Consider the following 22,668-nt stretch of genomic DNA (forward strand, 5'->3'; position numbering starts at 1 on the left):
GCTTCTCCGTGTAGGTTTTGTTCTCTTCATTGCAGATAATAATGTTCCCACAAGTATCTGGACACCCCCAAAACATATGTTTTTCATATGAGGTGCATTATGCTGCCACCTACTGCCAGGTACTCCATATCAGCGACCTCAGTAGTCATTAGACATTGTGAGAGAGCTGACTGGGGCACTACGCGGAACTCACAGAATTCGAATGTGGTCGTCAGGTGATTGGGTGTCACTTGTGTCATCCATCTGTATGCAAGATTTCCACACTCCTAAACATCACTAGGTCCACTGTTCCCGATGTGATAGTGAAGTGGAAACATGAAGGGACACTTACAGCACAAAAGCATACAGGACGACCTCATCTGTTTACTGACAGAGACCACCGACAGTTGGAGAGGGTCATAATGTGTAATAGGCAGACATCTATCCAGACCATCACACAGGAATTCCAAGCTGCATCAGGATCCAGACCCACTGCAAGTACTGTGATAGTTAGGCAGGAGGTAAGAAAACTTGGATTTCACGGTTGAGCAGCGTAATGAGCATAAACACTGGACGATTGAATAGTGGAAAAACATTGCATGGAGTGACGAATCACGGTACACAATGTGGCAATCCAATGTCAGGGTGTGCGTATGGCAAATGTCTGGTAAACTTCATCTGGGAAACCGTGTAGTGCCAACAGTAAAATTCTGAGGCGGGGGTGTTATGTTGTGGTCGTGTTTTTGTGGAGGGGGCTTACACCCCTTACTGTTTTGTGTGGCTCTATCACAGCAGATGCCTTCATTGATGTTTTAAGCATCTTCTTGCTTTCCATGGTTGAAGAGCAATTCGGGGATGGTGATTGGATCTTTCAACACCATCGAGCACCTGTTCATAATGCACAGCCTGTGCTTCAAATGTCTGATTACTTTACAAATGAGTTAATGTGTTCAATATTTTACATTAAGCACATAAGCAAGAAAAAGAATAGAAAAACTTTGAAATTATGCTTCAAGTTTGTTGGAAATTGCTCAGTGCTCTATTATGAAACACTGGATGAATACAGTCTGAGTAATACATTTTCCATTTTAAGCAAAAGCAAGTTTTTCATGAATCTCTATGACGAAATCTCTCCTCAACTATAAGTCACACAGTGATATAATTTTGCAGATACATTCAGTGGTGTATGTGAATCCTGTTTGAGACCTGTGCTGTGAGTAGTCAGTAGTAATTTAGAAAAAGTCATGTTTGATGCTGAAATTTTACTGCATGAACAGTGAATATAAAGCAAGTGATATACATTTTTTTTCTTTTCATTGTGTGTGTGTGTGTGTGTGTGTGTGTGTGTGTGTGTGTGTGTGTGTGCGCGCACATTAACATGTGTGTGTGTGTGTGTGCACGTTCACATGCATGTGGGGAGAGGATGGGAGGGGGGGGGGGGGGGTGCGAGGTGCAATTAGAAAGTTTTGTGAAGGTCTGGCATTCTGTAATGCACAACCTGTGGTGGAGTGGTTACATGACAATAACATCCCTGTAATGGACTGGCCTGCACAGAGTCCTGACCGGAATGCTATAGAACACCTTTGGGATGTTTTGGAACACCAACTTTGTGCCAGGCCTCACTGACTGACATCGATACCTCTCCTCAGTGCAACACTCCATGAAGAATGGGCTGCCATTCCCCAAGAAACCTTCCAGCACCTGATTGAATGTATGCCTGCGAGGGTGGAAGCTGTCATCAAGGCTAAGGGTGGGCCAACACCATATTGAATTCCAGCATTACCAATGGCGGCACCAGGAACTTGTAAGTCATTTTCAGCCAGGTGTCCATAAACTTTTGACCACATAGTGTATGTCCAAACGTCAACATAATCATTGCTGCAAATTTGTAAAGTCCTGGAAATTTATGTGAGGACAATTTTTATACAAATCTGGTGGTAGATGATGAAGCTTGCACAGGATAGAATAGCATGGAGAGCTGCATCAAACCAGTCTCAGGACTGAAGACAACGACAACAACAACAACAACAACAAAAACAACAACATGAGATTTGTGTTATTATGAAACTTATCACGCAACTGCCTGTCACACTGTACGTGTATAACTTCTAACTATGCCTAGAAATCCTGCACTGATGTGCATCAAGGTCATCATGATGCTTTTCATTGATTTAAAATGAGCCACTCTCCATTTTAAGCACTTCAAGGTAAGTATGTGCACCTGTGTCTCAGGCTACAATGACCCTAACACTTCGTCATTCCCTTGAAGACAGTGCAGTTTGTATTTCCCTGTGCTACATAATGACAGCTGGACACCCCGCTTTACTGTGAGTGCTCACTTCAAATGCGGCGAACAACCCCAAGCACTTGTGCTCACTTAGCAGCCTTCTCAACAGACCTATTGTAGAGTATCCTTGCGTATAAATCCAACAGATATATTGTAGAGTATCCTTGCGTATAAATCCATGTTTCAACTTTTTCTTTGTTCATTGTGTTCCAAGCAGAGTGTTACAGAAGTAACCACACTAAAAATTAACTGCTTTAAATTACTAACAAAAAATGAAAAAAAATTAAACACTATGTACCAGCAGATTAGTGAATCATGGTAAATTGTGGTAGTGAGAGTAGGCGCACGCGCCACACACACACACACACACACACACACACACACACACACACACACACAAATGAAATTTCTATTGTTAATTAATGTGATATTAACTAAGAAGCAGAGAAAAGGTTGGAAAGTAAAAAGGAAGTCATTTCCTGAAGTCAAGTCTGATTTTTAATCATAACTCAATATTCTTCAACGGAATTTTTCAAATAAAAAAATTTGTTATACTGGGCAATGAAATTAAATAAATCAAATCAAAATCAATACATCTTTTCAACTTTAGGAGTTCATTCTAGTACTTCAAATTTTAAAATTACAACTTCAGACATTTTAAAGTAATATGCAATGTCACATATAAATAAATATTACTAACAAAAATAAATAAATATTACTAACAAATACCCCACAATTTCAATTTATGTTATTGACAAAAGATATGCTTCTATGTCACTAAAAAATTTACCACTCATAACTTCTAAACATAGCAAAGCCATCCAGATTTAGGTTTTCAGTAATTTTCCCAAACTGCTTAATACAATCGTTGAGTGGTTCTTTTGAAAAGGGAATGGCCAATTTCTCTTCCCATCCTTCCTCAATCTGAGCCTGTGCTCTGCCTCTAATGACGTACTTGTTGACAGGACATCAAACATTAATCTTCCTTCCTTACTCCATTTCAGCCAGTTAAGTTAGTATTTCTAGACAACTACCTCAAATTGTCAAGAGCTTGCAACTCTGTAAATATTCTCATTGCCCTTCCCTTATGCCCATAACTACACTGTCTCTGGCTACAGTGGCTGAACACAGTGGCAAGAGACAGCAGTCATGTGTGTGTGAGTTGTGCTTGTGTGCCTGTGTGTGTGTTTTTGTGTGTGTGTGTGTGTGTGTGTGTGTGTGGGGGGGGGGGGGGGGGGGTGTTTACATCAGGAGGAGGTCTTTTGGCCGAAAGTTAAAATGTATGGGCATCTTTTTGTTGTGCCTGTCTGTGACTCAATGACTCCCCTATGTGGTGAGTAGCAGTGACTCAATGTCTCCTCTGTGGTGAGTAGCAATCTGTCTTTTTCATAATACTGACCTGATGTATTTATGTTAAAATAGCCTTTCAACAATTTATGGAACATTTTAAGAACAATCAATTTGATTCTGTATGCTGATCTGTCACTGTGCAAGAAATACAGGTCTGCTACTTCATCGGATATTTGCAAAAGCAAGAAACACAATAAGGGGAAGGTGAGGGCGAAATTAATTTCCAGTGTTGGTAAGTTTATGGCCACGTTTTTCGGGATACAAATGAAATTCTTACTACTGATTACCTTACAAATGGTAAAACAGTAATTGATTATACTGTGCAAGTTTTTTGGACCATCAGGGCAATGTGGATGACCAGAATGGTTCTTTGGCAACAAGAAAACTGGGGGATGTGAATTACAAATGGTTGGAAAATCTACTAAATTCACTACTATTACCACCCTCTGATTTCCAAGTAGTCACACAACTGTAGAATGTTATGGCTAAAAATGTTTTAACTACAACAAAGTGATAATGGTAATCATACATAGGTTTTTGGAGGGAAGAAATTTACTAACTGGAAAACTGTTGGGCTAATTCCACTGGCTTAAAATTGGACCACATGGAAGAATGTACATTTTTAACCAAAAACAACACAACCAGGAACTTTTCACCTTACTCTCTGAAGCAAAGGGGGTAAACCCTTCACATATTAAGCAACACTGCACCTTTATGCAGATAAAATCATTACTTATGTGCTCAAGTAACTGCATTGATAGAGATCCACATGATAGTGGAAGTCTAATCTCACTCTCCATATATTTTCCAAATATTATTTACTTCAATTATATTCCACATTCTCCATAAATCTTCCACATTAATTTCCCTTACATCACAGCATGTTTTGGGTATCATTCAATTCAATAATGAGAGGGTTTCTTCTCCCCTCCTGACTGACTGAAAGTTTTGCTGTCTCAATAAATAAATTTGACACACTAGAGTTATGGGCAGATTTCAACACAGCAGTTACTGTGACTATGTAAGATAGTGGCTTTCTTCTTTCCTGCAGGGTTCTTCTTCTCTTGCTGTATTCCACACATCTGTCACCATCAACTTCTATCTTCCTACGCTTCCTTGTCATCTTCTATATGTGTTTTTCTCATTGCCTCCTAATATAGTGATATTCTGTCAAGTATATTTCTTCTTGTTTCACTACTGCACTGCTGCATATTAACAACTTCAACTATGAAGGTGGTACACTAAACAAAATGTTTACTTTAGTAACATTTACATAACTAACATGATCACATTCTAAGACTTACTCGAGTGTCAATATGTAAGCATTTTGTGTACTCAAGTACAACCAAGCAAGTTGCATTCTTGCTGTGACAACCAATATTTTGCTACATTAAAAAATGACAGTAGATGCACATGGCATATTTACAGAGCAATGCGAGATGCAACAGTACTATTTCCACACACAAGGCTTTGCCATTCTCAGCCACTACTGACCTACCTTCCATCACTTCAATGCAGTTTTCATAAGACTATATGAGTGAATCATTGGTCCTGTTAATGATTATTATCTATGATTTTTTCAAAACATCTGTTATTCTCTCTGTTTGTAAAGGACATACAGTCATTTTGCAACATGCACACACCAGAAACACAAGTAAACATTCTTGCAAATACATAAGAGATAATATTATTACATGAAAAATTGAATCACTCACAATGAACTCATTATATTCACTGATATGTAAATACATACCTAGCAATGGAACCACCAGCAGGACTATGTAAGGAACAATGTTCTCTTGTAGCCTGTCGACTATACATGCCAAGCACTCCACAGCACCTTGCCGTCTTGTATCTGCAGTCATGGCATCCAACAAAGGCAGGACAGCAGAAACAACATGTGTCATAACAGGAACTGAAGCCAAAGATGCCAGTGCACCCAAGCTGCGGGCAGCCATGTGACGCACTGCACAATATGGATGTGTCAACAGCAGGCATAGTCGTGGCAAGCACTCTAGCACCTAAGAAAATAAGAATGTGCCAATAGCAAATATGGAGGTTAGTTTGGTGAATAAATTCACTCAATGTGAAATTGACCTAACTAAGAGGGGTGTTCAATAAGTAATGCAACACACATTTTTTTCCCCTTGGGCAATTTCAATTGAAAACATGTGTAATTTGTTGTGGGACTTTGAGGAATATTCCCATTTCAGCCCCTATAATTTCATGAAGTTCCGATAGGTGTTGGTGGTGTACAAAGCCTTCAAAATGGCTTCTGTAATGGAGGTGAATTCCAAGCGGAGAGCTGTCACTGAGTTTCTTTCTGTGGAAAACAAGACATCACAGATATTCATAGATGCTTGCAGAATGTTTATGGAGACCTGGCAGTGAACAAAAGCACAGTGAGTCACTGAGCAAGGCATCTGTCATCATCACAACAAGGTTGTGGTAACGTGTCCAATCTCTTGCCCAGCCACGTACAGCTGTGATTCGTATAATGTTGGAATGTGTGGACCCTATTATTTGACATGGTCAATGGATCACAACAAAGACCTTGTTGGATGTCTCTGGTGGTACTGCTGCCACACACGATCACCAGTAGGGGTATTCAAAGGTGTGTGTCCTCACTACCTAATAGAAGACCATAAGCAGCAAGAAAGGACCATCTGCAAAGAATTGCTTATGTGATATGAGGCTCATCGTGAAAATTTTTTGTAGAACATCATCACAGGCTGTGAAACATGGGTTCATCACTTCAAACTAGAAACAAAATGGCAACCATGGGCTGTGCGGGATTAGCCGAGCGGTCTAAGACGCTGCAGTCATGGACTGTGTGGCTGGTCCTGGCGGAGGTTCGAGTCCTCCCTCGGGCATGGGTGTGTGTGTTTGTCCTTAGGATAATTTAGGTTAAATAGTGTGTAAGCTTAGGGGCTGATGACCTTACCAGTTAAGTCCCATAAGATTTCACACACAATTGAACATTTGGCAACCATGGAGTGGAGGAAGTCGTTCAAAGCCACATCCTGACCTGGTTAAGTAATGGCGACAGTCTCTTGGGACTCTGTAGAGGTTATTCTGTTTGGTACCCTCCCTCATGATGCAGTGATCTACTCAGAAGTGTATTGTGCTACCCTCAGGAAACTGAAGAAATGGCTTCAGCATGTTTGTTGCCACAAATGAACTTCTCCTTCACCGTGAAAAAACAAGGCCTCACGCAAGTCTGCACACCTGAGTGGAGATCACAACAATTCACTGGACTATTCTTCCTCACACACCCTACAGACTGGATCTCGTACCTTCTGACTTCCATCTGTTTAGCCCAATGAAGGATGCACTCGGTGGGAAGCAGTACATGGATGACGTGGAGGTTATTGATGCAGGAAGACATAGGTTCCAATGTTCTCCCAGTAAAATGGGGCCAAGCCATCATATTGAACTAAGATTATGTTGAAAAATATGGTTTTGTAGCCAAAAGAATGGGGAATAGCATGGTGTATTGGAATCCTGACTAAAACCAACATGGTTTCAAAACAAAGTGTTGCACTACTTACTGAACACCCCTCGTACATAGAAGGTATTACATTCTACATTAAAATTCTTGTATTCATTAAAGACATCACGTACCCAGTGCTAAAATGATCAATTTAAAATCCTTCAAGAAAGTACAAACAGTCTACTGACAGCTACACATCATGATATTAAGTAAAACAGAAATAAACAAACACCAAGTGCTACAGAAGTAAGAAGTGACTAGTTTACAGATGAATTTTTTGACCAATTGACCTTAATATAAAAACAATTAAGGCAAAATTCTAATTTTTAATTTAAACATTTTCCAAACATTGTTTATGTATTATTTCAAATTAAATCCACTTCAGCTGTGTATAATACAATCACATTGCCACAGAAACACACATAAGAAAGTAATATTACATTTATATTACACCTACATAAGTAGTGAACAATAACTGATATGAGTACGAGTCGACTTTCACCTTTTTGCCAACTACTGGTTAGAGCTACAGCAATGAAAAACATCAACATGAATATTCGTTCTTTCTTTGTGTTTCTATATGATAATTAATGTTTTAACCCATTTGTGCTATTTGCATTCTAAGTTTAAAAAAATTCTTTCAGATTAGCAAGCACAAGGGCACTGTGTTTAGACGTTGACACTTTATTTCAAAGAAGCTAAACTTAAATATTTGTTCAGCTGTTGTAACCTATCTTCTTTAATCTTTGTTTGCCAAACCAACATATCTTTTTCAAGAGGACAATGTTCAATTTCTTTCCATGTGTCTATTCCAGTGACTGCTTTTGAAATACCTTTGCATCCCAACAATTAATATTTATATCTTTACTGTATCCTGTTACAAAAAAATTCTACCTCTGAATGACACAAAATCTGTATTTAACACTTAGTAAACAAACCACTTAATGTTCAAACAAAAGTATACAAAATTCAAGAAAATGTCAAATAATTACACAGCACATTTCAATTCTGTATAGGAACCATTTCTATTACGAACAATGTGAATCCAATATTCAGTTTTTTACTAACTTCTCTCCAGCTCTTTTGTTATTATTAGCACTGTCCAGTTATGAAAACAGACGCTTAATGTAAAGTTGCCATCCACTTCAGCTCTATGCTCATAATATGAAGCAAGGAAGAATAACTCAAATCTACAGACTGACTCTAGAAATGCAGGCACAGGACAAGTACATTCAGCTAGTATGAGGATACTTCGAACACCAAACCAAACATTATAGCACATGAAAGGTAAAATGTAGGATCACCTTACAACAAAATATTCCTAAGTGAATCGTGAATCAACATTCATACCAATTTAAAGAGATAGTAAAGGACTGAGAATGGATTATGTTTCGAAAAGATGTAATGAGATGCAATGAACAACAGTAAAATTAGGGTACTGGAATACGGTAAAATTAAAGTGGGCGATCTGATGAAATTGGATTAGAAATGAGACACTAGTGGAACTGATAGAAGAAATATAGAAGATCCAACAAAGAATGTAAAGTTTTGTCACGAGATCTTTTAGTTGGCACAATAGTATTACAGAGACGTTCAACAAACTCCAGTGGTTCACATTACAAGAGACGTGTTGTGCATCATGGAGGCTTTCACTATTGAAATTTCAAGACAGCGCTTTCTGCGAGGAGTAGGAGCAAATGTTACTTCCATCCACATAAATCTCGCAAGTAGAACAGAAGATATAAAATGCAGGCTGCCAATAGCAAGAAAATGTTTACAAAATGGAAAAACATGTTAACATTGAATATAAACTGAAATGTTTTGAAGTCTTTTCCAAAAGCATTTTTCTTGATAAACAGTTCAGACAAAAAGACAAAAAAATCTTTGAAATGTGTTGCTACAGAAAACTGCTGAAGATTGTATTGGTGGAGTGAATAACTTATGAAGAGGTACTGAAATGAATTGGGGGGGAAAAAGTACAACTTCACTAAAAGAATCAGTCAGTAAACAGGACACATCCTGAGGCACCAAAGCACTGTCAAATTGGTAATGGAAGGAATTTTGTGTGTATGTGTGTGTGTGTGTGTGTGTGTGTGTGTGTGTGTGTGTGTGTGTGTGTGTGGGAGGGGGGGGGGGGGCAAAGCTTCAAAGTAACAGGTCCAAATGGATGTCGGTTGCAATAATTATGCAGAGATGTTGAGGTTTGCACAAAATGGACTAATGGAGAGAGCTATGTCAAATTAGTATCGGAATTGAAGACACCAACAACTCAATGTAATGCAGCATATTTAAAAGAATATCCCTTACTATGATTACAACAATACTTGTTACACCTAAAATTTGTAAAATGCCTGAAAATTTTTTTTGAAATTGCTTAGTCCATAATGAAACATTAATCGCTCAACACTGAAGTACTGATGTTCAACCAATTAATGTATAATTTCACAAAGTAGGCAATAAATTATAGCTATAAAAAACAGTGCTATAATTAACTTTTTCTCATTTTGCCAACTTATCAGTGAGAAGCAAACACTTATTCACAACAATGAGTTCTAAATAAAATTATGGATATGTCAACTTCAAGCCATGTCAAAATATATTTGCCTATTTTCAGTAAACAAATCTGCTCGTGGATCACATTTACTCTGAAGCCATCAACAGCTAATATAGCTCACCTTTAATATCAGTGTAAAGAAGTAACTTTTTATACCTGTGCAAGGAGGTCTCTGTCAAGTGCTGGACATGTTATTTCCAACACCAGTAACGTTGATACCAAATCTTCAGCAGCTGCATCAGAATTTAAAACTGCTGCAGTGTCTGTGAACAAATTTATTGATTATAGAAGAAAACAGCCTGAGATTTGAAACAAAAATGGTAGATAGTAACTTTACTAAATTGATCACACTAAAGTTTAGTTCTAATAACATTTTCTGGAAGCCCACATTATAGTGTCAAATGAGTTTTTGCCGTAACTTAGCTACCTTCTTATGATTATCCATTCATCATATTTTGTAGATGTCATCATGCAGGAGAGCCTTATAAATACAGAATGTGTCACGCTATGTATTAATACAGAGAATCACCTGACACCAACAAAGCAAGTAATTGTAATAACAAATAACTCTCTATTTATAACTTTACTTGCTATAAATGAGAAAGATAAAATGAATAGGAAATCATCAATTTTGAAAAATGTTGCTGCTTCCGCAGTTATGCCGAGTACCATTTACTACCTACAAGAAGTTATTTAATATACAGAATGAACCTGAATTCCACCAACAAAATTTCGGAGGCCCTTCAAGACACATTTTCTGACTATTTTGGTATAATGGACTTCTCATCTCTGGTGGTTCATAAAAGAGTAACTGCATTTGATTTGATTTCATACTCCATTTATCTTTGTATGTGGATTGCACTGAAATATCTGTACAACAGTGGAAATGTTGACAGTCAGGACTGCGCATCTTTTGGAAACAAACTAGCATCATTCACTCACGGTGTTTGCTGCTTACACAAAGAGTTGGTCAATATGTACTTTGCATATGGGTTCACTGAATGCAAATGGACGAGTGACACAGTGATACTATAGTGAGCTGTTCCCACAGTGGCAGCAACCAAATCACAGTACATCTGCAGCTGGGTGTTGATGAATACTCTCTGTTTCATGTTGTATGCTTTCATGATTCAATGTTCTAGGCTTTTTCACCGTTATGAAGGTATTTTCACACAAGCGTAGGTAGTGGAGTGACAAACCAAACAAATCAGAACTACATTATTACTCTGCAGTGTATCACTGTAGGTCACCCGTACCTTATACTGAAACACTCAGGAAATATCCCTGAATAAACTCCAAAACGTTGTCAATGAAATTTGGGCTCATCCTGTATACATGAATGTACTGACATTAGCAGCAGCTTGTTTAAGACCTTCATAACAGAATGCAGAACACAACACAAAGAGCTAAAACCTACATGGAAATTATTTGGGTGTCTTGTAATAACTTGTATGAATCACAACTCTTCGGAAGTTGATTTTTATTTTTACCCACAAATGTCATTAAAAACAAAATTCTGCATAGTAAGAAACTGTTGACAGAGTATCTGAACAGTTGACATCAATCATTCAGCTCTGGGAATCAAATTATGTAGTATGAATGGATAGAATAGAAGAGTATTGAAAAATGTGTTTTAGACATGTACCAGTAAATACCACATTCTTTTAAGACTCAAACTCTATGTATAAAACTGCTTCAAATGTCTGATTACTTTACAAATGAGTTAATGTGTTAAATATTTTACATTAAGCACATAAGCAAGAAAAAGAATAGAAAAAGTTTGAAATTATGCTTCAAGTTTGTTGGAAATTGCTCAGTGCTCTATTATGAAACACTGGATGAATACAGTCTGAGTAATACATTTCCCATTTTAAACAAAAGCAAGTTTTTCATGAATCTCTATGACGAAATCTCTCCTGAACTATAAGTCACACAGTGATATAATTTTGCAGATACATTCAGTGGTGTATGTGAATCCTGTTTGAGACCTGTGCTGTGAGTAGTCAGTAGTAATTCAGAAAAAGTCATGTTTTATGCTGAAATTTTACTGCATGAACAGTGAATATATAGCAACTGATATACATTTTTTTTCCTTTCAATGTGTGTGTGTGTGTGTGTGTGTGTGTGTGTGTGTGTGTGTGTGTGTGCACATTCACATGCATGTGGGGAGAGGAGGGGAGGGGGGGGGGGGGGTGCGAGGTGCAATTAGAAAGTTTTGTGAAGGTCTGGCATTCTGTAATACTTGTCTGTGTTAAACTTTTAAGGATTATACCTCTTAATGAGTAGATTACGGCAGCATTTAAAATTTTTAAATTCGGTCAATAATTCTGTAAAGCAATGAAATGCAAATTATTGATGCCCCTGGAAGCCATTAGAACAGCAATCTGCAACTGATGCCCGCTTCTGGCATAGTCTCTAAATAAAATAGATGTGCCATGCAATGTTTTGGATAACATGAAAGATCTGCTGTGATTCAGTAACCATAGTTGGAAGTTTTTACTAAAACAGAGAGGGCTTCACTACAGATTTAAACAAAGCTAACAAAACCTGAATGAAGATAAAATTGATCACATGTACAACAATTTAAAAAGCATTCATTCAATGAATTCAAGAGTGAAATCTTATCAGATAACCTCACAAAAAACTTAATTTGTGGTCTTATGTAAAGCCAACAAATTGATCAATGTCAACTCTACAGTTGTTCAGTGATTATGGCAGTAGCAAAATAAATAACACAGAGAGGCTTAAATAAAAAATTCAGTCATCCAAAATCATTACATTATAGCAAATCAACCATGGTTCCTCCTTTTAATTGTCACACAAATACCAAAGAGATGGGCATCAAAGTAAGTGACCACAGAACAGAAATCAAGTAAAATTGTTGAAAAGAGAACCTGAGTAACTGTACTGTTCTATATAGAATATGTGAAAAAACTGCTTGCCTTCAAATATAACTTTATTAAAGGTCATGGAGTAATCTAGTGCTAGTCACTGGAAAAAAGGCATAGGTCATTACTGTTTTCAAGAAGAGTTATTGGACATGTGTACAACAGGAGGACCACATTTTAAAACCAATGTATTGTATAATATAAAACATGCGTTGTATGACATCTCATCCATAAGGATCAACACAGTGATCTTGTGAAAAATAGCTCATTCTCTTTATGCAGCAGTCAGTAAATAGCAGTATTAAATTAAAGTTGTGTTCGTCAACATCCGAAAAGCATTTTGTGAACAGCAGTCTGCTTTGGTGCATGAACCAGGCACCTACTGTGAAGGCCCATAAACAGCAAAGCTCACTTAACAGTTACTGAGGAGATAATGCTTTTCAATAGCATCATTGCACCATCCACGTTATACTTTAACAGCAGCAGCACATGAACATTTTACAGCTTCAGCCATTTTTAAATGCTTCCACACATGGGCAAAAAGCAGTGATCATGCCCTTCTTCACAACAGGTAAATCACTCCCTTTTCATATTACAACTACTGCACTGTTTTCCACGTCCCCCATCCACTGCTAGTGCTGCCATCTGCCTCCGATAAGTGGCTGTGGTATGTTGCATAGAATATTAGCTGTGGTCACATTAATTTGAGTGGACCGTATATAAGCCATCTCACTACCACATAAATGGTGGGACCAGCAGCTATTCTACACATCACAAACAAGGCCCATACAACATTTGGCCATTTGTAGATGTAATGTGTTGTCATCAGATCATATCCTTCCTTTCTTTGTCTACAAAGTATTTTTATGTTAATTCCATAAATATCATTTCTACTCACTACATTAACCTTTTACATATGACACAATTTGCATTTTTTAAAATGTACTGTACACAATGGCAGTGCACCAATTGGACACGAATTTAAATGCTACATATTACTACTCATTGTCTGATTTTTACAGTCTGTCCCATTCTTGAACTTGATCCATATTTGTCTGAACTGCCACTCTGTGTTTTCTCCAGGTTCAGAAACCAAAAGGTTTGGTTCAAATTGATAAAGTCCTTTAAATTTTTCATGCAGTTACATAATGATAAAAAAATTACAGGTATTCCATCTGTCTTCCAATCAAATGCAATTAAAAAATAATGCAAGGAGTCTATTAAAAGATCAATGTGCTCTCTTAGACAAGAAAGATTATGCACCAATAACACAGCTGTGGAAGTTCGCTCATTATCTTCCATTCATTACTTTTGCTGACAGAAAATGTACTATATTTTCTAAACTTCAGTGCAGTTTGGTTTCTAATGCTGCTGATCTGCTAATAATATATGAGGGCACTGTATTTAGAACAATTAAAGAGATACAAAAATATGCACAGATGATGAATGGTGATAATCTCTGTGTGTTCTAACACAACAGCATTTCATTCTAAATATGGCATGGAAATTGTGCATTTAATAGTGATTCATCTGATAGTTTACAATTTTCAGGCTATAATACACAAATTTTCTTCTACAATCTCAACCAGTTATAATATTTCATCTTCTCAGCATGCCTACCTACTGTTCTATGTCATTCCATTTGATAGGTAGTGACCCACTCTCAAATAAATATCTGCTATTTAATCCCGGATTTTTCATGAATCAATTACAAACATTTCTTAAAAGGGGAAAGGGGAGTTAAAAGTTTTAGCCTATTTATTGGAGCATAACAAAGAAATGGTAATTATTTTTGAAGCCTCAATGCAAAACAGTGGGTAAAATGGACAACAGTAGACTCAGCAAACAATTCTGCAAAGATCTAAATAGGACATTGTTAAACAAAAACTAACAAGTGATGGAAAGTGAAATGAAACAGTAATTGCTGCAGTAAGTCATAGAGTATCAAATATGATGGCTATGAAGTGCCTTTCATGTAAATATAATGTTGTTGTTGTTGTTGTCGTCTTCAGTCCTGAGACTGGTTTGATGCAGCTCTCCATGATACTCTATCCTGTGCAAGCTTCTTCATCTCCCAGTACTTACTGCAACCTACATCCTTCTGAATCTGCCTAGTGTATTCATCTCTTGGTCTCCCTCTACAATTTTTACCCAACACGCTGCCCTCCAATGCTAAATTTGTGATCCCTTGATGCCTCAGAACATGTCCTACCAACAGGTCCCTTCTTCTAGTCAAGTTGTGCCACAAACTCCTCTTCTCCCCAATTCTATTCAATACCTCCTCATTAGTTACGTGATCTACCCATCTAATCTTCAGCATTCTTCTGTAGCACCACATTTCAAAAGCTTCTATTCTCTTCTTGTCCAAACTATTTATCGTCCATGTTTCACTTCCATACATGGCTACACTCCATACAAATACTTTCAGAAACGACTTCCTGAGACTTAAATGTAATGTAAATACAATAAAGAGACAATAACGTCAATGGAATACTCACAGAGAAACGCTGCTACAGAAACTGAGCAGCCTAGGCTATGCTTTTCCAATTCTTTGCCAGTATTGTGATATCTCAACTCTAAAAATAGTTTATTTTGCTTTAGTACACTCAATTCTCTCTTATGAAATCCCATTTTGAGTGTCAAAGCATAGTATAACTTTTGTGATGCATAAAAAATCCTCAAAAGATAATGAAGCAGGTGTCCCCGTGTACCTCCACCATTAAGCCTATTTTCAGGAAGATACTTCCTATTCCCTGTATTTATAGCTTAGAAATTGTGACTTTTGCAAGGTTCAGAAAAGTCAGTCAGAATCCCCAGGTCAGGGTTCTTTCCTTCTCATCCCATCTGGTAAATCTCATCTGACATGGTTTTCTAGGTGGCTTTTCTGAACTGTACCCCTTTTCCTATGCCTCTCCAATCCTTTTTCTTCACTCCTCTTTCCTTCCCCTTCAACTCTTTTGCTAGAAGAAGGAGCCACTGGCTCCAAAAGGTTGAAAAAAAAAAAACTTGTGTGTGTGTGTGTGTGTGTGTGTGTGTGTGTGTGTGTGTGTTCTCCTGCCGCCACTTGGTGAGTAGATTTTTTAGCTATCCATTTACATTATATTGTCAATAACCATGTTTTCAGCACAAAACAAACAAACAAACACTAAAACGCGCATGACACACACACACACACACACACACACACACACACACACACACCTGCCAATTTATTTGCAAAGATATAACTGTTTAGGCTTTCAAAACCAGAGTCAGTTGACATAAAGGTTTTCTGGGCATCGTACTGCGCCATAATGTAAAAAACCGTACTGAAGAAACCAACATTTCTGTAACAGTGGCCTTCTTCTGTGTCTACACAAACATGTTGCAAATTCCACAGTCAAATATTTCAGTATCACAACCATTCAGAAATCCAAACTGTAACCGCTCAATATATTATTTGGCATCAGATAGCTAAGTAATCTTTACACATAATTTTAAAAAATTTTGGAGAATGCTAGAAAAAGTGAAATTTGTCAGACATTCACTGTGTTTTTTTAATCAGTTTTCTTGTACTGAGGTTTCACTTTATATTTCAATCAAACAAGAAATGTTCTGGTTGCAATTCCTGGTTACATAAAAATGAAAGATATTACTAATCTGAAACTCATCAATTAACTTCGTTGATATTTTATGATTAACATTATATTCTCACAATTTCATACTTGATATTTTTTCCTGGCAAGCTTGTATTACTCATGTAACTTGTACATGATGCAACTACATATGTTTTCTCAGTGCAACAATTCTTGGTAACTTCCTCAGGTTTGCAGCCAAGTCCTAAAATCAACATGACTTGATATTTTATCCATCCACTTGTCCACCAACTACCAAAAATTCCTTCACCAAAGAAGATGAAGTAAATACTTCAGAATCCAAACCACGAACAATTGCCAACACAAGTAACTTAGAAGCAGGTATCCTCAGCACAGCATAGCAGCTTAAAACTCTTAATACGAGCAAGGTCTCTGGTCCTGGTTGTATGCCAGTCAGGTTCCTCTCAGAGTATGCTGACACAGCAGCTCCATATTTAGCAATATATACAACCGATCGCTAATTGAAAGATCTGTAGCTAAAGACTGAAAAGTTGCACAAGTCACACCAATATCAAAGAAAGAAAATGGAAGTAATTCACATAATTACAGCCCCATATCACGACTGTCGATTTGCAGTAGGATTCTGGAACAAATACTGTGTTTGAACATAATGAGTTATGTCGAAGAAAATGATTTATTGACAAGCAACCAACACAGATTTGGAAGATATCTTTGTTGTGAAACACAACTAGCTCTTTATTCTCACAACATAGTGAGTGCTAGTGACAGGGGATGTCAAATTAATTCCACACTTTTAGATTTCCAGAAGACTTTTGACACCGTACCTCACAAGTGACTTCGAATCAAATTGCGTGCCTGTGGACTATCGTCTCAGTTGTGAGACTGGACTCGTGACTTCCAGTCAGAAAGGTTATAGTTAGCAGTAATCAACGGAAAGTAATTGAGTAAAACAAAGGTAATATCAGGCGTTCCCCAAGGAAGTGTTATCAGGGTTGCCACAAGTATCCCCAAGTGAAATTCCCTGATATTTCCTTGATTTTCAGACAAGTTTTAGCATTTTCCCTGGCAAATTTTGCAATCGCAAGGATAACTAAAGGTGTTAGTTGACAATCTGTCTTTGCAGCTACAGTACAAGAAACAATAGTGCCAAACAAGGAAATATCTAAGTAAAACTTGCAAGCAGATGGCATTTTCCAATGTGAGCCAAAATCTTAAGTACTCACATCAACATCTCTTGCGATGAACTGTTTTTACATGGAGAAAGCAAGCCAAATGGTACACATGTATCATCAACACCACTGACGTTATTTCAGTTCAACGAAATAAAAGACATTTGGTGACAAAAATATGCATTTCCTTGGAGTCAGAAGTCAGATTTAAAATACCATCATTGATTTCAGAAATAACCTCAGAAAGAAGCTATAAGGCAGATTTCAGGAATTTCGGCTGTCTCACCACAAGTACGTTGCAAGGTGTGGCGTTTTATAGACATTTAATTTATTCTAGTACATTTTGGCATTTCAAAAGTAGTTTATATATTAGAAAGTATCGACAATAAGTAAACCAACAACATAGGGGACCTTCAATAAAATGTTGGTTCTACTACGTTCATTACTGTCGGTTATTAGCCACTGTGTTGCATCAATTATTTTAAAGGTATTATGTGATTTTTCTTTTGAGAAATATTTGAGTACATAGCATACAAACCGCCAGTGACTGCCGTAATTTTCTTCTCCTTATTGTCCATACTTTCTAATATAATAACTACTTTTGAATTGCCAAAAGGAACCAAAATAAGTAAAATGTCTATAAAATGCCACACCTTGCAATGTTCTTGAAGTGAGACAGTCAAAATTCCATTGCCCGTGGCATCTGGCCTCTGAGGAGGACCGCAGTCTTGGGTCTACGGATAAACCACAAAAATTCACTGCATTATGCCACACACAAATACAGCCCAGCCTGTGGGGAGGTCGGTGAAACTAGATACGAAGGGCAGGACGTGCACATTAGCGGGAAACGTAGGGCTTCAGGTCAGCAGGCACGATCTGTTACAGATACTCACAGAAATGGCCTACGTTTTTGACCTGTCGCAGAAATCCACTAGTGTTGCCAGCTACGTAGGGGTCACAGACAGCATGTCGATGAAACAGGATCACAGTAATCGATCTGTGCAACAGATAACTTGTACAAATACTCTGAGAATCAATAATAGTGAGGATAGGTAGCAACTCACCATAAAGATGTCCATTGAGCCACAGACGGGCACAGAGAAAAAGACAATCACACACTCTCAGCTAAATTTTTGGCCATAGCCTTTGTCAGAAAGCGAGCGTACACACACATTCACGCAATCACTCAGACACAATTCACACATAAATGACCACTGCATCCAGCTACTGCATCTCTGAGAATCAGATCCAAATAAACCACTCCTCACACCTCCCTGCCTCTCATCTGCAGGTGCTCGGCTAGTGGCGACAAGTGGTGGCAGCACTGACTGCAAGCTGAGGGTAGTGATAGGAAGAGGAGAAGCAGTACTAATGAGGGAGTAGGGAAGTGGTGCATGTGCTCACCTGCACCCAACGTGTTGATGCATGACATCTCAGTAAACAAACCATTTCATCCACTGAAACAAAAATGAGATTTTTCCACTGGTTTTTTCCCCCAAATTTACCTGATGTTTCCCTGACTCATTTGAAATTCCCTGATTTCCAGAATCTGTGGCAACCCTGTTATAGGCCCTGTGCTGATTTAGGAAACAATTTGAGAAACACTCTTAGATTGTTTGTAGATGATGCTGTCATTTACCATTTTATAAAGTCATCAGATGATCAAAACAAACTGCAAAACAGTTTAGACAAGATACCTGTATGATGTGAAAAGTGCCAACTGAACCTAAATTACGAAAAATGTGAAGTCTCCCACATGAGTACCAAAAGGAGTCAGCTAAATTTTGGTTACATGATAAATCACACAAATCTAAAGGCTTTAAATACAACTAAATACTCTGGGGTTTTAATTACGAATAGCTTAAGTTGGAATGATCAAAGATAATACTGTGAGCAAAGCAAACCGAAGACAACAATTTATTGGCAGAAGACTGAGAAAATGCAACAGGTCCACTGAAGAGACACTACACTTGTCCTTTTTTGGAGTACTGCTGTGCAGTGTGCGATCAGCATCAGATAGGATCGACGGAGGACACCAAAAAAGTTCAAAGACGAGCAAACGGTTTTGTACTATTGCAAAATAAGGGGGAGCGTGCCAAGGATACGATACATGAATTGGGGTGGCAATGATTAAAACAAAGGCATTTTTCGTTGTATCAGTTCTCATGAAATTTTTATCACCAGCTTTCTGCTCAGAGTGTGAAAATACACTCCTGGAAATTGAAATAAGAACACCGTGAATTCATTGTCCCAGGAAGGGGAAACTTTATTGACACATTCCTGGGGTCAGATACATCACACGTTCACACTGACAGAACCACAGGCACATAGACACAGGCAACAGGGCATGCACAATGTCGGCACTAGTACAGTGTATATCCACCTTTCGCAGCAATGCAGGCTGCTATTCTCCCATGGAGACGATCGTAGAGATGCTGGATGTAGTCCTGTGGAACGGCTTGCCATGCCATTTCCACCTGGCGCCTCAGTTGGACCAGCGTTCGTGCTGGACGTGCAGACCGCGTGAGACGACGCTTCATCCAGTCCAAAACATGCTCAATGGGGGACAGATCCGGAGATCTTGCTGGCCAGGGTAGTTGACTTACACCTTCTAGAGCACGTTGGGTGGCACGGGATACATGCGGACGTGCATTGTCCTGTTGGAACAGCAAGTTCCCTTGCCGGTCTAGGAATGGTAGAACGATGGGTTCGATGACGGTTTGGATGTACCGTGCACTATTCAGTGTCCCCTCGACGATCACCAGTGGTGTACGGCCAGTGTAGGAGATCGCTCCCCACACCATGATGCCGGGTGTTGGCCCTGTGTGCCTCGGTCATATGCAGTCCTGATTGTGGCGCTCACCTGCACGGCGCCAAACACGCATACGACCATCATTGGCACCAAGACAGAAGCGACTCTCAACGCTGAAGATGACACGTCTCCATTCGTCCCTCCATTCACGCCTGTCGCGACACCACTGGAGGCGGGCTGCACGATGTTGGGGCGTGAGCGGAAGACGGCCTAACGGTGTGCGGGACCGTAGCCCAGCTTCATGGAGACGGTTGCGAATGGTCCTCGCCGATACCCCAGGAGCAACAGTGTCCCTAATTTGCTGGGAAGTGGCGGTGCGGTCCCCTACGGCACTGCGTAGGATCCTACGGTCTTGGCGTGCATCCGTGCGTTGCTGCGGTCTGGTCCCAGGTCGACGAGGACGTGCACCTTCCGCCGACCATTGGCGACAACATCGATGTACTGTGGAGACCTCACGCCCCACGTGTTGAGCAATTCGGCGGTACGTCCACCCGGCCTCCCGCATGCCCACTATACGCTCTCGCTCAAAGTCCGTCAACTGCACATACGGTTCACGTCCACGCTGTCGCGGCATGCTACCAGTGTTAAAGACTGCGATGGAGCTCCGTATGCCACGGCAAACTGGCTGACACTGACGGCGGCGGTGCACAAATGCTGCGCAGCTAGCGCCATTCGACGGCCAACACCGCGGTTCCTGGTGTGTCCGCTGTGCCGTGCGTGTGATCATTGCTTGTACAGCCCTCTCGCAGTGTCCGGAGCAAGTATGGTGGGTCTGACACACCGGTGTCAATGTGTTCTTTTTTCCATTTCCAGGAGTGTATATTGTTGGCACCCACCTACATAGGAAAAAATGATTGTCATACTAAAATAAGAGAAATCAGAGCTTGCCCAGAAAGATTTAAGTGTGTGTTTTTCTCGTGCACTCTTCGACAGCGGAACGGACAGAAATAGCTTGAAGGTGGTTCGATGAACCCCTGCCAGGCACTTAACTGTGAATTGCAGAGTAGTCATGCAAATGTACATATACATGTAAATGAAAATTCGTAAATGCAGTATGCATTATTTGTTGAACTTCATAACCCCAGACTATCAGTTACGTACATACATTACTCATTAACTTGGTAAGCATCTGTTAGCAATATGTTCTTTACCCTTTGACACCTGTTCCTCCTCTTTTCTGATTCCATTAGTCTGCTTCTTCACTGCACCACACTTTTTCATTTTGTTGCCTGAGTGTTTCCCCAAGGACAAACAATGGTCAAAAGGTGCGTTGACATCAATGAAAATGCATGGTAAAAGTGAAAATTATTTCATTGTTTGGATAAGTACTGTCAACTGTTATTTTGGACTTTCAGGGTACCATTTAATCTATTTATAAAATGCTGAAACAGTGACTAGGTCCAATTCTGGAAGGTTACTGGACTGTTTCCATAAGGTGTTGATGCAGAAGAGACCAAAATTAGTGTGTAAAAACTGCTCATGCAGTAGATCAGATATCAATCATTAATGAAAACCATCTCACCTGTATTATCAGACATTAATTGCGTTACTATAGGTTTCGCGTGTTGAACATTTCAGGTTGCCGAGTTGTGCTAGTCATGACAATTCATCAGCCTGAAGATGTTCAACAAATGAAACTGCTCATAACACAATTAATGTGTAATAATAGAGTTGTGATGGTTTTCATTAATAATTAACATTAGTCTCAGCTGGGATGCTCAACATGATCAGGATCAAGTATCATGTAATAAAGCTCCAACTGGGATTCAATTATAGTTTCCTACCTACCTTTTAATTCCGCCACATGTAACTATTTTCTCTGTCCTTTCCTGTTCTTGATTTTTTTTTATGTAAAAACATGTTATTCAGAATGTGAAAAATATATATTTTTTTGACTATATCATTAACTAACATTACAACTTAAACACACTGAAAATTATTTCATGGCTAAACAATTGTTTCAAAGTCGCAGTAACTGAAATAATTTGAAGAGTGAAATTCAGTTTTCTTAAGTGATTATTGCTTTCTAAACTTAATTCTTCCTTTTTCCATCTTGCACTACTTTTGCATTCTCCTTAGAGATTACATTATTTGCTTCAACTGCGTCAATATCCTATATATTCATGTTCTCTCTCAAATAAGTGTTGAACTGAAATATATTTTGATCACCATCTTAAGTGAAATATGGCCTACATATGACAACTGTGCTGTTACAGCTATCAGATCTCTACCGTTTTATGAAGAAAGAAGTTTTGACAACATTTTCAAATTTCGGCTACATTTTCCAATTAAAATCATAAGACTATAATACTGCAATTACTGTGAGCATTTTTAATTTGTCTCATTTTACTTAATGTGCAAACTCTGTTCTAGATAATGAGGCTGTATTTTTAACTTTGGGTTTAAAACAACACAGGTCAAGAAAATACCATCTTACCGGCACTGACAGATCTGTAAAGTCGAAAGTTAGTTCATTTGTACAACATGTTTATTCAGAACTGCTGAACAGAAATTGTCATATCTCTGTGAAGCGATATCAG

General features: G+C 38.7%; 1 protein-coding gene across 1 annotated transcript in view; it reads right to left on the reverse strand.

Moving 5' to 3' along the window:
* Positions 1 to 22,668, reverse strand: part of LOC124774960 (TATA-binding protein-associated factor 172) — a 307,412-nt gene that overhangs the window by 109,565 nt on the left and 175,179 nt on the right. The window contains exons 22-23 of the mRNA XM_047249684.1: positions 9,820 to 9,926; positions 5,370 to 5,637 (exon numbers count right to left, since the gene is read on the reverse strand). Of these exons, the coding sequence (XP_047105640.1) occupies positions 5,370 to 5,637; positions 9,820 to 9,926 (375 nt within the window). The remainder of the gene's footprint in view (positions 1 to 5,369; positions 5,638 to 9,819; positions 9,927 to 22,668) is intronic.

This window comes from Schistocerca piceifrons, chromosome 2 (genome assembly GCF_021461385.2).
Source record: "Schistocerca piceifrons isolate TAMUIC-IGC-003096 chromosome 2, iqSchPice1.1, whole genome shotgun sequence".
Taxonomy (NCBI): domain Eukaryota; kingdom Metazoa; phylum Arthropoda; class Insecta; order Orthoptera; family Acrididae; genus Schistocerca; species Schistocerca piceifrons.